The sequence below is a fragment of the Heptranchias perlo genome, chromosome 4 (assembly GCF_035084215.1).
Source record: "Heptranchias perlo isolate sHepPer1 chromosome 4, sHepPer1.hap1, whole genome shotgun sequence".
NCBI classification, from domain to species: domain Eukaryota; kingdom Metazoa; phylum Chordata; class Chondrichthyes; order Hexanchiformes; family Hexanchidae; genus Heptranchias; species Heptranchias perlo.
In genome coordinates this window covers 30031106-30048410 of record NC_090328.1, presented here as the reverse complement: position 1 = coordinate 30048410, position 17305 = coordinate 30031106, and the positions used below count along the sequence as shown (strand labels likewise).

General features: G+C 45.5%; 1 protein-coding gene across 1 annotated transcript in view; it reads left to right on the top strand.

The window, feature by feature from the left end:
- Positions 1-3518: 3518 nt before the first annotated feature.
- Positions 3519-17305, top strand: part of iqgap2 (IQ motif containing GTPase activating protein 2) — a 330491-nt gene continuing 316704 nt past the window's right edge. Inside the window, exon 1 of the mRNA XM_067982692.1 lies at positions 3519-3672. Coding sequence (XP_067838793.1) covers positions 3630-3672 — 43 coding nt within the window. The 5' untranslated portion in view covers positions 3519-3629. The remainder of the gene's footprint in view (positions 3673-17305) is intronic.

The following is a 17305-nucleotide window of genomic DNA, read 5'->3' as shown; positions in this document are numbered from 1 at the left end:
CAGCGGGGCCCTATGCATGTCATGTATGCCATGAGACCCCGATGACATTTTAACCCATTCAAGAGTGAGATGTCCGCCAGTGGGAGCTTCATCCGCCGCCAAAACTAATGGTGTTAAAATGGGATATCAGTAGTAATTGAGCAGGAAATGGAGCCACTCCATTTTAAAATGCTGCCCCACTCCTCTCCTGATGATTGCGGAGAGTTAAAATTCCCCCTAAGGTGTAAGCAGAGAACCGGACTTCATAAAGGACTTTTTTTGTTGCCATTCTCATTGGATCCTTGTTTGCTGCCACCTTCATGATAAGTAAGTAGCTGGGCAATTAAGAAAAGAAGTGGGACAATGATTATGCCTGCTGTATGAGGAAGAGGATAAAAGGATTAAGAAAGACTTGAAACATTTGGATATTGATGATGAGAAATTGGAAATAGTGGATGAGTTTACGTCCGTTGAAAAGGTATGTGAAAAAGATGTGAAGAGACACATTGCTCTGGTGAGAAATGATTTTGATGATCTATGGAAACCACTTTGGAGAAGAGGAGGTCTATCAGGGGATATGAAAAGGAAAGCATATGAGACTAGTGCCAAGTCAACAGTTTTATATAATGTTGAGAATTGGACCCCAACAAAAGCACAGGAAGAGACCAGATACATTTAGAATCAGCTGGGAGGACAGGATGACCAAGACTGAAGCCCCCTGGACTTGGCTAAGTGGGGTGTGTGGTTAGGAGATGAGAGTGTGGGATCCATAATGCGTAAGTAGAAACTCTACATATCTCTTTTACCTTGTTCACCTTCATTGCTTTCTGTTTCCCTTCTATTGTTTGATCAGGTTTCTTCTAAAACTCGCTTTCACAGTCACATCTCTTTCCTCAGCAACTGTCTCTGGCTCTGACCTAATCCATGTGTATTCCAACTTAAATTCCACCCTTGATGTTTTGGATCCACCCGTGATTACAGATATCTCCATGATATTCAGCGTTCCTCGAACCATTGCTCTTGCTGCTTCCTGAGATCCATGCTCAATGCCATGCGCCGCCACATGCACGCTCTCGGCCTCTCTCTCCCGCAGCACCAACTCTTGATCTTTTCATTGCAAACTGCCGGTGTGACATCGGCCGTTTCAGTTTCTCCAATCCCCTCACTCACTCTAACCTAACTCCCTCTGAACTTGCAGCACTCCGTTCTCTCAGGTCCAACCCTGACATTGTCCTTAAACCTGCTGACAAGGGCAGCACTTTTGTTGTGTGGTGTACAGACCTCTACCTAGTGGAGGCTGAACGCCAACTCTCCGACATCTCTGCCTACCTCCCCCTGGACCATGACCCCACTGCCGAACATCAAGCCATAGTTTCCCAGATTGTCACTGACCTCATCTCCTCTGGAGATCTTCCCTCCCACAGCCTCCAACCTCATAGCCTCCCAACCCCGCACAGCCCACTTCTACCTCCTTCCCAAGATCCACAAACAGGACTGCCCTGGGAGACCCATCGTTTCAACCTGTTCTTGCTCCACGGAATTTACTTCTTCCTATCTCGACTCCCCTTGACCAGTCTCTTCTGACCTACATCCGCTACTCTTCTGACACCCTCTGCCACTTTAACAGTTTCCAGTTCCCCGGCCCCAACCGTCTCCTTATCACCATGGATATCCAGTCCCTCTACACCTCCATCCCCCACCAGAACGGCCTGCGGTCCCTCCGCTTCTTCCTTGATCGGAGGCCCAACCAATCCCCATCCACCACCATCCTCCTCCGCCTGGCTCAACTTGTTCTTATGTTGAACAACTTCTCCTTTGACTCCACTTACTTCCTCCAAATAAAAGGTGACGCTATGGGAACCCGTATAGGTCCTAGCTATGCCTGCTGTTTGTGGGATACGGGGAACATTCCTTGTTCCAGTCTTTTCAGGTCCTCTCCCTCGCCTCTTTTTCTGGTACATTGATGACTGTATCAGTGCTGTTTCCTGCTCTCGCCCCGAACTGGAAAATTTCATCAACTTTGCTTCCAATTTCCACCCTTCCCTCGCCTTCACATGGTCCATCTCCGACTCTTCCCTTCCTTTCTTTGACTTCTCTATCTCCATTTCTGAGGATAGGCTGTCAACCAACATCTATTATAAGCCCAAGGACTCCCACAGCTACCTTGATTACACTTCCTCCCACCCCGTTTCCTGTAAGGACTCTATTCCCTTCTTACAGTTTCTCCGCCTTCGTTGCATCTGTTCTGACAATGCCACCTTCCACACCAGTGCTTCCGATATGTCTTCCTTTTTCCTCAACCGAGGATTCCCCTCCACTGTAGTTGACAGGGCCTCCAACTGTGTCCGTCCTATTTCTCGCACTTCTGCCCTCACCCCTTCCCTTCCCTGTCAGAACCATGATAGGGTCCCCCTTGTCCTCACCTTTCACCCCACCAGCTTCCACATTCAACGTATCATCCGCCGCCATTTCTGCCACCTCCAGTGCGTTGCCACCACCAAACACATCTTCCCCTCCCCTCCCCTTTCAGCATTCCGAAAGGCCTGCTCCCTCTGCGACACCCTGGACCACTCTTCCATCACCCCCAACACCCGTTCTCCTGCCCATGGCATCTACCCGTGTGAGCGCACAGATCAGCCATGATCTTATCAAATGGCGGAGCAGGCACGAGGGGCTGATTGGCCTACTCCTGTTCCTATGTTCCTATGAGTGCAGGTCAGAGGCTGGGTATTCTGCGGCGAGTGACTCACCTCCTGACTCCCCAAAGCCTTTCCACCATCTAGAAGGCACAAATCAGGAGTGTGATGGAATACTCTCCACTTGCTTGGATGAGTGCAGCTCCAACAACACTCAAGAAGCTCGACACCATCCAGGACAAAGCAGCCCGCTTGATTGGTACCCCATCCACCACCCTAAACATTCACTCCCTTCACCACCGGCGCACAGTGGCTGCAGTATGTACCATCCACAGGATGCACTGCAGCAACTCCCCAAGGCGAATTTGACAGCACCTCCCAAACCCGCGACCTCTATCACCTAGAAGCACAAGAGCAGCAGGCACATGGGAACAACACCACCTGCACGTTCCCCTCCAAGTCACACACCATCCCGATTTGGAAATATATCGCCGTTCCTTCATCGTCGCTGGGTCAAAATCCTGGAACTCCCTTCCTAACAGCACTGTGGGAGAACCGCAGGGACTGCAGCGGTTCAAGAAGGCGGCTCACTACCACCTTCTCAAGGGCAATTAAGGATGGGCAATAAATGCCGGCCTCACCATCGACGCCCACATCCCCTGAACGAATAAAAAAAATAATAATATTATTACTATTATCCACTCTGCACTCCAGCCCCTGCGGTGCTGCAATACAGTAAATGAGACTGTGTGTGTGTAAATTTGAAGGCAGTCGAAGACTATGAATGTGCTCTAGGCTGCATAAACCAACAGGGGCTACTGTGGTAGATTGTGGCCGGAGAGGGGCGCTGCTCCCCACGGTATAACGGGACGGTGAAGGCAGCTCTGCTCGTCAGTCACTGAGTGAGTGAGGGGGAAGCGGGAGTCATTGAGGGACACGAGTGTGTACACCACACCACACAATACGGACCTGGTTGTCGGAGTCTTGAGTGCAAGTCAGCGCAGTGCAGTCAGGATGTACGAGGAGAACGCGGCTCTGCTCAGACCCCGCTATGGATGTGAGTAATATAGTAACACGTTTGAGTGTCACCGCATTGGGGAAACAGATGGTGACCCCGCTCGCACTCGGCAGCGCCCGCCAGCCAGCGTCTGCCTCGCGCTACTTTATATCCGCAGCACGCGACTCCAGAGCAAGTCTGTAACAACTTTTGATGCAGGAATAAATACAAATAGTTGCAAATAATAATTGAAGCTGCTCTCCTATCCTCGCAGGATTATTCGAGTCCCGTGGTGCTAAACGAAGCGAGAGGCTCGTCTGTAATTGTCGAAAACGTGTATTCATTATATTTTGGCTGAAGTCTCTTTTTGTGTGTGTGTGTGTGTGTGCTTCAGAAGAATACGTGTCTTCAGATTTCCGGTTTCCCCTTGAAATTTAGTTTTTTTTTGTTTCAAATCTTGAATCTGAAACGTGCAAATAAATAGTGTCCGCGCGCGCTATTCAGATTTTTTTCAAAAAAATTCAATTGCATTTTTCTTTTTAAACTTAGAAGTTTGGCAAACTTCTAAGTTTAAAAAGAAAAATGCAATAGAAGTTTGCAATGCAAAAAATTCAAAGTTTAAAAAGAAAAATGCATTTTTTTGCATTGCAAACTTCTAAGTTTAAAAAGAAAAATGCAATTGCTTTTTTTTCCAATAAATCTAAATAGCGCGCGCGGACACTGTTGCAAAATTGCAAACTTCTAACAGTTGTGAGCGCTCGAGACACCTTTTTGGTCTGTGGAATTGGGTCAGAGGCGAGAGCTGGCGGGGGAGTGTAACCGGATTAAAGACTCATGTGTTCGGATAGAGATCACAGGACGCTCCCCGGGAACAGAGAGGGGCAGGGTGCGGTTTTAATGCACTTTGAACGCATGTTACTAGCTACAACTTTGCATTATCAACACATCGTATGTCTGCAACCTCTAATTCTTAATAACGTTTCAACATCATAGGTAAACGTGTACCCGAACTTTAAGGAAACATATAGTTTTATTTTTTTAAATGGGTTGGGTGGGGGTGACATTTCGCAACCATAAGGGGAAATGACTGTTTGAACCACCTGCTCACGAAATTGTGTTTCGCTGCCACAATTTCGTTAGGTAATAAGAGAACAAGAGTAATTTTCCCTTACTTTCTAATGATAGTCAAAAACCTATAGAAAAATAATATACAGTAGGTTCTCGATTTGTATGTGTATGATAAGGATTAAATGAGAATACAGACCTCTTGGGCTGTCCACTCATCTAAATGTTATTTGTTTCGGTCGTTAAAACTAAGTATTTTGGAAAATATTTGGTTTGCTATCTTTGGACTTTACTCCTGGATTTTGGCATACTGATGCCAGCACACATCAGTCCTTCTAGTAGTTTGTATTTGGCCTGTGGTTTGAGAATCGAGAACATGTTTTGCTTTGTGTTTTAAAAAAATGATATATTGGTGGTTGTATGCAGATAGCAACAGTTAGAGATCCATTGAGGTTCTTAATCATTATCCTTCACTGCTCTGTTCCAGTCACAGAGGTGTGCAGTTTTGTTAATGATTTATGGAGCTCAGTTAGCAAACCATAGGAAGAACTATTTTTGATTGCACTTTTTAGTGGGTAAGAGTTGGTACTGATGTAATGAGCAACTTTCTTTGACCCCATGTCTTTAAAAGTTTGAAAGTCATGAGACTTTCCCAGATAATTTCTTGTCAGTATGTATTATTCTTCCTTTAGCAAAAATGTAGGAATATAATTGTGCAGTGCTCTCCATACCAACCTCATAAAAAAACTTTTAAACATCTGAAACTTGTATTGTGAATTTATATTAAAATTAACAATTGCATTAATAAAGATGTTCAATAACAAGTCTTCCTCTTTCCATTTGTGGTTTATAATTTCTGCTCAAAGCAAAGGATAGTGACCTGTCATCCTAAACCTTTGTGCAAGACAATTCTGAGCCTCAAGCACTGATCAGTGTTGACCTAGGAATCTGGGATGATTGGAGTTAGTGTTTTAAAATTTCAATCTTGTGTCGAAATCGATTTTTTTTTGGGGGGGGGAATGGGTGAGACATGAAAGACTGGCTTGGTTATGGATAAAACAACTAATATCAGGAATTTTGTGGAATTTAGTGGAATTTAGTGACATTGAGCATTAGATTGTGCATAAGACTGTGGAGTGGTTGGTTGAATGAATGAACAGACCATGTCCTGAGGCCTTTATTATGACACTTCTGCAATGTTCACTGCTGGTTAATCTTAGAATTGTGGAAGGAAATGATTTTGCCAAGTAATAGATTTGAATATGAACTTTTTTTCGGGCAAATGTTTTTACACCAGCAATTCAAGTGCAAATTTGCACTTGATAATTATAAAAAGAATGATTGGATAAAATGAGTTTTTAATTTCAAAAGGCAAATATTCTTAAGTCATTCTGTACCAAATTTTCCTCGTGTTTTTCATTCCAAATATCTACACTGCAAATGCTTGTTAATTATTCATCTATCTGTTACAGTTCAGTTGGATACTGAATCGTAAGGACTAGAAAAATCACAGGTTAATGCTTGATCTTTGTTGAGTTAGCTGATCTCAGCTGATGTAGCGGTTTATGCTGCTGGGCCCAACGGGAAAAATTAGTTGCTATCTGCTGCAAACTGCGTATTTATGGAACTCTGGTGAGGACAGGACTGGGCTCAGCTGTGACACCCCTATCATCGAATACCTTGCTAACATTTCTATCAGTGTTCACATGGGAATAAAGGTAACTTGGGGGAGGTATGTGTAATTGTACCCCAGTAGGAAGATGACCCCTTAAGGAAGTGAGGGAAAATAAAGCAGAAGGTTTAATGTTGCAGTTGGTTGAATCTATTTTACTTCATATGGTGACTTTTGCTGGTCACCTTGTCCATGGTTGGAAGCATCTGAGTTCAATATCAACATTACAAGGCATGGATCACTCGCAATGACTGATATCCACAAACAGTGTTTGCATTGTTTGCAGATTACCCACAATTTCCAGAGTTGTATTGCCTTTGTCAAGCTTAGCAGTAAGTCCTGTTGGGAACAGAGTGTTCACTATTTAAAAAAAAATGTCTCTATGAAGTCTCTTGATCCTCTAGGCAAAGAGTTCCGAGTTCCAAGTTCCAGCTCATTGAAGATGCAATTCAGGTCAGGTAGAGAATTGATCACTAGTTGGGGTTGTCATCAGAAACGGTCCAAAGCGGAGCACTGGTGAAGTTATGTTAGAAATTGATTCAGATGCTTGGGAATTGGTATTGGGGATATTGGAGCTTATCTCGGCTCCTCCAGTTTAAGGCATGTGACTACTTAACCCCAGTGTTCTCTCGTCATTCGGGTACTCATTAATGCTGGAGCTAAGAAAGCAAAGGCTTCAATCTCTCTTTTCCTTCATCGGAATCATCAATTGACATTGACGTGTTTCAGTGATTGCACAGGCATCAGGTAATGTTGGTGAGTCATCAGCTACTATATTAGTGAAAGAACACCTCGAAATTAGAACTGGAACTGACTTCACCCCCCCCCCCCCCCCCCCCCCCCCGGTTACTTAGTTGACCTGGATCCTATTTGTTTTGTTTGACTATATGACGCATTATCACCTGTAGGTTGGGCCTTTTTTTATTCATTCATGGGATGTGGGCGTCGATGGCGAGGCCAGCATTTATTGCTCAGCCCTAATTGCCCTTGAGAAGGTGGTGGTGAGCCGCCTTCTTGAATCGCTGCAGTCCTTGTGGTGAAGGTTCTCCCACAGTGCTGTTAGGAAGGGAGTTCCAGGATTTTGACCCAGCGACAATGAAGGAACGGCGATGTATTTCCAAGTCGGGATGGTGTGTGACTTGGAGGGGAACGTGCAGGTTGTGTTGTTCCCATTTGCCTGCTGCCCTTGTGCTTCGAGGTGGTAGAGGTCGCGGGTTTGGGAGGTGGTGTCAAAGAAGCCTTGGCGAGTTGCTGCAGTGCATCCTATGGATGATACACGCTGCGGCCACAGTGCGCCGGTGGTGAAGGGGGTGAATGTTTAGGGTGGTGGATGGGGTGCCAATCAAGTGGGCTGCTTTATCTTGGATGGTGTCGAGCTTCTTGAGTGTTGTTGGAGCTGCACTCTTCCAGGCAAGTGGAGAGTATTCCATCACACTCCTGACTTGTGCCATGTCGATGGTGGAAAGGCTTTGGGGAGTCAGGAGATGAGTCACTCTCTGCAGAATACACAGCCTCTGACCTGCTGTTGTAGCCACAGTATTTATATGGCTGATCCAGTTAATTTTCTGGTCAATGGTGACCCCCCAGGATGTTGATGGTGGGGGATTCGGCGATGGTAATATCGTTGAATGTCAAGGGAGGTGGTTCGACACTCTCTTGTTGGAGATGGTCATTGCCTGGAACTTGTCTGGCGCGAATGTTATTTGTCACTTATCAGCCCAAGTCTAGACGTTTTCCAGGTCTTGCTGCATGCGGGTACGGACTGCTTCATTATCTGAGGGGTTGCGAATGGAACTGAACACTCTGCAATCATCTGCGAACAGCCCCATTTCTGACCTTATGGAGGTAAGGTCATTGATGAAGCAGCTGAAGATGGTTGGGCCTAGGACACTACCCTGAGCAACTCCTGCAGCAATGTCCTGGGGCTGAGATGATTGGCCTCCAACAACCACCAACATCTTCCTTTGTGCTAGGTATAACTCCAGCGACTGGAGAGTTTTCCCCCTGATTCCCATTGACTTCAATTTTACTAGGGCTCCTTGGTGCCACAGTTGGTCATATGCTGCCTTGATGTCAAAGGCACTCTCACCTCACCTCTGGAATTCAGCTCTTTTGTCAGTATTTGGACCAAGGCTGTAATGAGGTCTGGAGCCAAGTTGTCCTGGCGGAACCCAAACTGAGCATCGGTGAGCAGGTTATTGGTGAGTAAGTGCCGCTTGATAATACTGTCGACGACATCTTCCATCACTTTGCTGATGATTGAGAGTAGACTGATGGGGCGGTAATTGGCCAGATTGGATTTGTCCTGCATTTTGTGGACAGAACATACCTGGGCAATTTTCCACATTGTCGGGTAGATGCCAGTGTTGTAACTCTACTGGAACAGTTTGGCTAGAGGCGCAGCTAGTTCTGGAGCACAAGTCTTCAGCACTACAGCTGGGATGTTGTCTGGACCCGTAGCCTTTGCTGTATCCAGTGCACTCGGCTGTTTCTTGATATCACGTGGAGTGAATCAAATTGGCTGAAGACTGGCTTCTGTGATGGTAGGAATATCGGGAGGAGGCTGAGATGGATCATCCACTCGGCACTTCTGGCTGAAGATGGTTGCAAATGCTTCAGCTTTGACTTTTGCGCTCACGTGCTGGACTCCACCATCATTGAGGATGGGGATGTTTACAGAGCCTCCTCCTCCCTTTAGTTGTTTAATTGTCCACCACCATTCACGACTGGATGTGGCAGGACTGCAGAGCTTTGATCTGATCCGATGGTTGTGGAATCGCTTAGCTCTGTCTATAGCATGTTGCTTCCGCTGTTTAACATGCATGTAGTTCTGAGTTGTAGCTTCACCAGGTTGGCACCTCATTTTTAGGAACGCCTGGTGCTGCACCTGGCATGCCCTTCTACGCTCCTCATTGAACCAGTGTTGATCCCCTGGCTTGTTGGTAATGGTAGAGTGAGGAATATGCCGGGCCATGAGGTTACAGATTGTGCTGGAATACAGTTCTGCTGCTGCTGATGGCCCACAGCACCTCATGGATGCCCAGTTTTGAGCTGCTAGATCTGTTCTGAATCTATCCCATTTAGCACGGTGAGTGTGCCACACAACACATGGGATGGTATCCTCAGTGCGAAGGCGGGACTTCGTCTCCACGAGGACTGTGCGGTGGTCACTCCTACCAATACTGTCATGGACAGATGCATCTGCGACAGGTGGATGGTTGAGGACGAGGTCAAGTAGGTTTTTCCCCTCACCACCTGCCGCAGGCCCAGTCTGGCAGCTATGTCCTTCAGTATTCGGCCAGCTTGGTCAGTAGTGGTGCTACCGAGCCACTCGGGTGATGGACATTGAAGTCCCTTACCCAGAGTAAATTCTGTGCCCTTGCTACCCTCATTGCTTCCTCCAAATGGTGCTCAACATGGAGGAGGACTGATTCATCAGCTGAGGGAGGATGGTAGGTGGTAATCAGCAGGAGGTTTCCTTGCCCATGTTTGACCTGATGCCATGAGATTTCATGGGGTCCGGAGTCAATGTTGAGGACTCCCTCCTCACTGTATATCACTGTACCGCCTTCCAGTGGGATAGGACATACCCAGGGATGGTTTGGAAGAGTCTGGGACGTTGGCTGAAAGGTATGATTCTGTGCGTATGGCTATGTCAGGCTGTTGCTTGACTAGTCTGTGGGACAGCTCTCCAGATTTTGGCATAAGTCCCCAGATCTTATAGAAGTCTACAAAATAATGAGGGGCATCGATAAGGTAGATGGTCAAAATCTTTTCCCAAAGGTAGGGGAGTCTATAACGAGGGGGCATAGATTGAAGGTGAGAGGGGAGAGATACAAAAGGGTCCAGAGGGGCAATTTTTTCACTCGAAGGGTGGTGAGTGTCTGGAACGAGCTGCCAGAGGCAGTAGTAGAGGCGGGTACAATTTTGTCTTTTAAAAAGCATTTGGACAGTTACATGGGTAAGATGGGTATAGAGGGATATGGGCCAAGTGCAGGCAATTGGGACTAGCTTAGTGGTATAAACTGGGCGACATGGACATGTTGGGCCGAAGGGCCTGTTTCCATGTTGTAAACTTCTATGATTCTATGTTCGTGAGGAGGACTTGGCAGGATCGACTGGGCTTGGTTTGCCTTGTCCGTCTAGTTTTATTCTTATGCCTTTTTTTTAAGTGAGATTTTACAACTGAGTGGCTTGCTGGGCCATTTCAGATGGCAATTAAGAATGAACCACATCGCTGTGGGTCTGGAGTCACATATAGGCCAGTCCAGGGTAAGGACAGCAGGTTACCTTTCCTAAAGGATATCAGTGAACTCGATGGGTTTTTATGACAACCCAGTAGTTTCGTGGCCACCTATACAGATGCTAGTTTTTTTTTTAAATTTCAAATTTTATTTAATTAATTGAATTTAAATTTCCCCAGCTGCCATGGTGGGATTTGAGCTCATGACTCCAGATTATTAGTCCATGCTTCTGGATTACTAGTCCAGTAACATAACCACTATGCTACCGTACCCCTGAATCAAGCGGGCCTCTTTGTCCTGGATGGTGTCAAGCTTCTTGTGTTGTTGGAGCTGCACTCATCCAGGCAAGTGGAGAGTATTCCATCACATTTTGATTGTTGGGCAAGAAAGAACAAACTTGCATTTATATAGGGAATCTTACAACACCAGGTTATAGTCCAACAGTTTTATTTGAAAATCACAAGCTTTCGGAGGCTTTCTCCTTCGTCAGATGAGTGTGGGATTCCATGAAGGTTACCGCATATATAGTCCGAGAACAATGCCTGGTGATTACAGATAATCTTTCCAACTGCCCGTTGTCAAGGCAATCAAAGTGTTCAGACAGAGAGACATTACATACAGGACTACTGAATATACAAACGGTCAGAACCCAGAGAGAGAGAATGACCAGTTGTATTAAAAACAGATAACTTTTTTTCGCTGGTGGGGTTACGTGTAGCGTGACATGAACCCAAGATCCCGGTTGAGGCCGTCCTCATGGGTGCGGAACTGGGCTATCAATTTCTGCTTGACGATTTTGCGTTGTCGTGTGTCTCGAAGGCCGCCTTGGAGAATGCTTACCCGAAGATCGGTGGCTGAATGTCATTGACTGCTGAAGTGTTCCCCGACTGGGAGGGAACCCTCTTGTCTGGCGATTGTTGCGCGGTGTCCGTTCATCCGTTGTCGCAGCGTCTGCATGGCCTCGTCAATGTACCATGCTCCGGGGCATCCTTTCCTGCAACGTATGAGTTAGACAACGTTGGCCGAGTCACAGGAGTCTGAACCATGTACCTGGTGGGTGGTGTCCTCTCGTGTGATGGTGGTATCTGTGTCGGTGATCTGGCATGTCTTGCAGAGGTTGTCGTGGCAGGGCTGTGTGGTGTCATAGATGCTGTTCTCCTGAAAGCTGGCTAATTTGCTGCGAACGATGGTCTGTTTGAGGTTGAGTGACTGTTTGAAGGCGAGTAGTGGAGGCGTGGGGATGGCCTGAGCGAGGTGTTCGTCGTCATTGATGACATGTTGAAGGCTGCGGGGAACATGGCATAGTTTCTCCGCTCCGGGGAAGTACTGGACGACGAAGGGTACTCTGGTTGCGTCCCGTGTTTGTCTTCTGAGGAGGTCTATGCGATTTTTCGTCGCGGCCCGTCGGAACTGTCGATCGATGAGTTGAGCGTCATATCCCGTTCTTACGAGGGCGTCTTTCAGCGTCTGTAGGTGTCCATCGCGTTCCTCCTTGTCTGAGCAGATCCTGTGTATTCGCAGGGCCTGTCCATAGGGGATGGCCTCTTTGACGTGGTTAGGGTGGAAGCTGGAAAAGTGGAGCATCGTGAGGTTGTCCGTGGGCTTGCGGTAGAGTGAGGTGCTGAGGTGCCCGTCTTTGATGGCGATTTGTGTGTCCAAGAAAGAAACCGATTCTGAGGAGTAGTCCATGGTGAGTTTGATGGTGGGATGGAACTTGTTGATGTTATCGTGTAGTCCCTTCAGTGATTATTCGCCGTGGGTCCATAGGAAGAAAATGTCGTCTATGTATCTGTTGTATAGCGTTTGTTGGAGGTCCTGTGCAGTGAAGAAGTCCTGCTCGAACTTGCGCATGAAAATGTTGGCGTATTGGGGTGCAAATTTGGTCCCCATGGCTGTTCCGTGTGTTTGGGTAAAGAACTGGTTATCGAAGGTGAAGTCGTTGTGATCCAGGATGAAGTGGATGAGTTGTAGGATGGCGTCTGGAGATTGGCTGTTGTTGGTGTTGAGTACTGAGGCTGTTGCAGCGATGCCGTCATTGTGGGGGATACTGGTGTCGAGTGCCGAGACGTCCATCATGGTGAGAAGTGTTCCTGGTTCAACTGGTCCGTGGGCACTGAGTTTTTGTAGGAAGTCTGTAGTGTCACAACAGAAGCTGGGGGTTCCCTGTACGATGGGTTTCAGGATGCCCTCGACGTATCCAGAGAGGTTCTCACACAGGGTTCCGTTGCCTGATACGATAGGACGTCCGGGTGTGTTGGCTTTGTGTATCTTTGGGAGGCAGTAGAAGTCTCCCACGCGGGGAGTACGTGGGATGAGAGTGCGTAGGATGCTTTATATAGCACCTTTCACAACCCAAAATGTTTTATAGCTAATGAAGTGCTTTTGCAATGTTGGTTGAGGGATAAATAGTTTAATCTCCATGTATGTACCTACCTACCCCTGGAGATTTTTTTTTTGTGTGGCTTCGTACTTTTTATTGTCTGAGTTTAAACTTTCTGCTGGTATCAACTTTGTCTTTTTCTTTCATCTCCTGTCAAGAACTGGAGTGTGGTTCAGAATGATTTGGTCTCATAGCTCAGTGGGAAGACCTCCTAACCAGATCTTGCAGGACACAATTCCAAATGGACTCCCCTGTTTTGGTTGTTAGATATGAATGTATTTGTATTTTGTGGCTTAACCACATTCGAGGGAATGAGGAAGACCATACCAAAAATCCAGTAATTCCAAATTTCTGGTATTAACACTTTCTCCTGTGTTTCTTCCCCATGTCTTTTTCCCCCACCCCACAAAAAATCCATATTATTGAGCACTCTGGTACTGTGTTGTGACAGCTTTGAGAACTGATAAAATTCAAAACGTAAAGTCGCTCAAGGTTAGAATGATGGTCAAAGCTGGAGTTTTATCTTGTGACCCTCAATTTTCACCTCACTGAAGTGAAGGACGTGAAACAGTTAACCTTGATGCACGGAAGGTGCCAGTTAACTGAAATTCTGACTTGATCAGTTTCTGAAGACACATTAACACTGAACAATGAAACTCTGACTCTTGATCAGTTTCTGACAAGAAAGGAAGACACATTAACACCTGAACAATGTCATGAGCTAAACGTCCATCACAGTGAGGGAAATCACATTGTCCTTTATGTGGTATGGATAGCAGGGGAGGAGATAAGGAGTTGTCTTCAACCTTGCAGGTCTGCATAGCTCAGGAGATTGCAAGACCGAGATGAAGAGGTGTGAAATGCCAGGTGGCTCAGCAGGCTGATAACCAAAGCTATGGTTGGGGCCTAGGTGTGGGATAGCGTGACTGGAACACTATAAGAAGGGACGACATCAACAGGTGGACACTGCAGTCAGGTGAAGAAGGACACCTCAATTAAATCTCCCCTCGGCCTCCTATGTTCTAAAGAAAACAACTCCAGCCTATCCAATCTTGCCTCATTGCTAAAATTCTCCAATCCTGGCAACATCCTTGTAAATCTCCTCTGTACCCCCTCTAATGCAATCGCATCTTTCCTGTAACGTGGTGACCAGAACTGTATGCAGTACTCTGGCCGTGGCCTAACTCGTGTTTTACACAGTTCTATCATAACCTCCCTGCTCTTATATTCTATGCCTGGGCTAATAAAGGAAAGTATCTTGTTTGCTTTCTTAACCACCTTATCTACCTGTTCTGCTACCTTCAGGGATCTGTGGACATGCTCTTCAAAGTCCTTCACTTCCTCTATACTCTCAGTATCCTACCATTTATTCTATATACCCTTGCCTTGCTTACCCTCCCCAAATGCATTACCTCACACTTCTCGGGATTGAATTCCATTTGCCACTTTTCTGCCCACCTGACCAGCATCACCTCACCGAATGTTACCCATATTATGTTCTCTCTAGGACCTCCCACCTCCCCCGTCCAGGGACACCAAGGCCAGATAATAGTGGTGCTTACCTATCTCATCTGAGATCAAGCAACTTGGCACAGACCAGGCCAGGGATTGAACATGGGAGTCTCCTTAATTAGGGCAGCATGTGGTAAACTTGCCCATTTGGGTTCAGTCTCCTTAATAGAAATATACAACCGGAAAAAGTTATTTTCAAATTCTATACATAATTAAATTTAAAGCAAGTTGTGCTGTAGGTTACTGATTCGTGTTTATAGGTTTGGGTCTTGAAGGATTTCACTTGAATCAGTCCTCGGTTTGTAATGTACTGGCTTATGCTTGTGTGACGGAAGTAGACGACCACAATTATACTGACTCCATCTGGAATCGTTGTGTAGAATCTGAGGAAGGATTGAATGGAGATACTGTACTTGTGTGATGTCAGTGAGGCTGTAGGATTTTTGTGTACGAACATTGTGTAGAAGTTTCTTTACAAGTATTTTTTTGGTTCAATCATCAAAAACAAATAGGTTGGATGGCTGTGGCACTGTTTCAGAAGGAAAACAGTGAATAGAAAAAGACTGCTTTCAAGTCTGGTGCCAGGTTCTATTCCCACGTGTTAGGTTTAGTGAAAGTATGTAGACCTTCCCTGGGGTGGGTCTTATTTACTTTGGCTTTAATTTGAGATTCATAAATCAAATGTAATGGAGTGTATTTAGAAGGTTAGATATTACACCTAGAATACGATATGACCATGGAGTAAGACTGATGTTAGGGATATTCAGTTATATTGAATTATTTTCATTTGTTTTTAAGTATTCTAAAAATTGCCTTCAGGAGCTGTGGAACAAGCAGATGTACAAAAAGTGAATTTGATGTATGTGCATACATTTCTATGGCAGCTTCCCGGCAGTTTCATCTGTAGTTCAGCTCGATAAGTGCATTCTTCATACATGGATCCAGGCAGTGAGTGTGGGGGAGGGGAAGAATTGCAGCAGACCCTGACTCTCACCTAATGTGCACTTCTCAGCAGAGGTTACTGGATAGCATTCAGGAGCCTGACTTTTTTTTCTCTTACTTGGCCCAGGGCCAATTGTTGTACCTTGTGTTCAAAATTATGAAGGGTTTTGATAGTTTCTCTTTATTTACTGTTTCTACTGATGAGAAGGATGGTACAGTAACCAGAGGACACAGATTTAAGGCAATTGGCAAAAGAACCAGAAGGGACATGAGCAATATTTTTACACAGTGACTTATGATCTGGAATGCACTACCTGTCAGGGTGGTAGAAGCAGATTCAATTGTAACTTTCAAAAGGGAATTGGATAAATACTTCAGAAGGGAAAATTTGCAGGGCTATGGGGAAAGAACAGGGGAGTGGAACTAATAGCATAGCTCTTTCTAAGATGGGCCGAATGGCTTCCTTCTGAGCTGTTTGATTCTACCGTGACTGCTGTCTTTGCTGATATCGGCTAACTAAGCACAGATTAGAGATTGAACTTTGGATCTTCCCTTTCCTGTTTGGTTCATTACTGTACTGGTGGTACATTTACCCACTAGCCATGGGGATGTATGTGCTGTGATTATTTTGCAGCTTCATATTATAAATTTGAACACCTCAAATATGGAATGAACTGGTGTTCATAGCTTGCCTTAAATTAAGAAGCTCAGCCTAAGACATTTACTTGGAGTGGGAAAATGCTCCATGTTGATATAAAGAGGTAGCTTGTTTTTTTTAAAAATTAGATTCTTCATCAGAAATTTCAGTGTTTGGACAGTGCTGCTGCATTGTAGAGGAATTCAGTCTGCAAAATTACAATTTAGTCTCCACATGGGTAGTGTTACATCGTCTTTCTATTTGTGCATAGGAGGAAGAGATAGACCAGCTGATATTAGACGTGAATAATGTAAACTTTAATGTGGAACAAACTAACTAACATAAATATGTTGGCTTAGGAAGGAATTATGATGTGTCTTTCCTGGAAGATGTGGGAGTTTCGAGCATCAGGTGTTAACTGTTGTAAGCATGTCTGTGGGAAATGTCACAAACTCACTTTACTAGAGTTCAAAATCTCCGCATTTGAGAAGGAGACAGTCTCTGTCTCAGACATCAGAAAGGGAGAGCACTTTTTGAAGTGAGAGTTTGGGAGGGTCGTCACACCAATCAGAGTTAGGGACCAGGCTATGAAGGCGGTAAGATGGGCGACTATCTGAGGGGCAGGAAAAGGCATGAAGGAAAGGTTAGGACAGGAGTGTACAGACCAACTTACACTCTCAGATTTGAAGCTCTAGCTTCCTATGGGGAAAATGAGGACCCTGGTCAGGGCCGTGGCACCAACAAATAAGAGATGGCGTAAGGGGTGTGGGGAGGATTAGTAACACAACCAGAAATGCAGTAGTGATAACGATTCAGTAGTTGGAGGGGCTGACAATCTTTTGCATTCCAGACTGACAGTCCGAGATGCTTTGTTGCCTCCCAGGTACTCGGGTAAAGGACATATCGCATAGTCAGGGAAAGATTATCTAAGGGAAGGGTGAGTAACCAGTTATCATGGTCCATGTGAAAGCCAATAATGTAGGTTAAGAAAGACCTGAAGTCCTGCAAAATGAATTTAGAAGATTAGGAAATAAACTTTGGAGCAGGATTTCATGGCTGGGGAAGAAATCCTGACGTTACAGTCCATGTGCTAGAATAGGGAAGGACAGAAAGATTAGGGAAATCAATGCATGGCTAAATGTATGGTGTGGGTGATGGACTGGGGTTGACAATTGTAAACAATTTTACAACATCAAGTTATAGTCCAACAAATTTATTTTAAATTCCACAAGCTTTCGGAG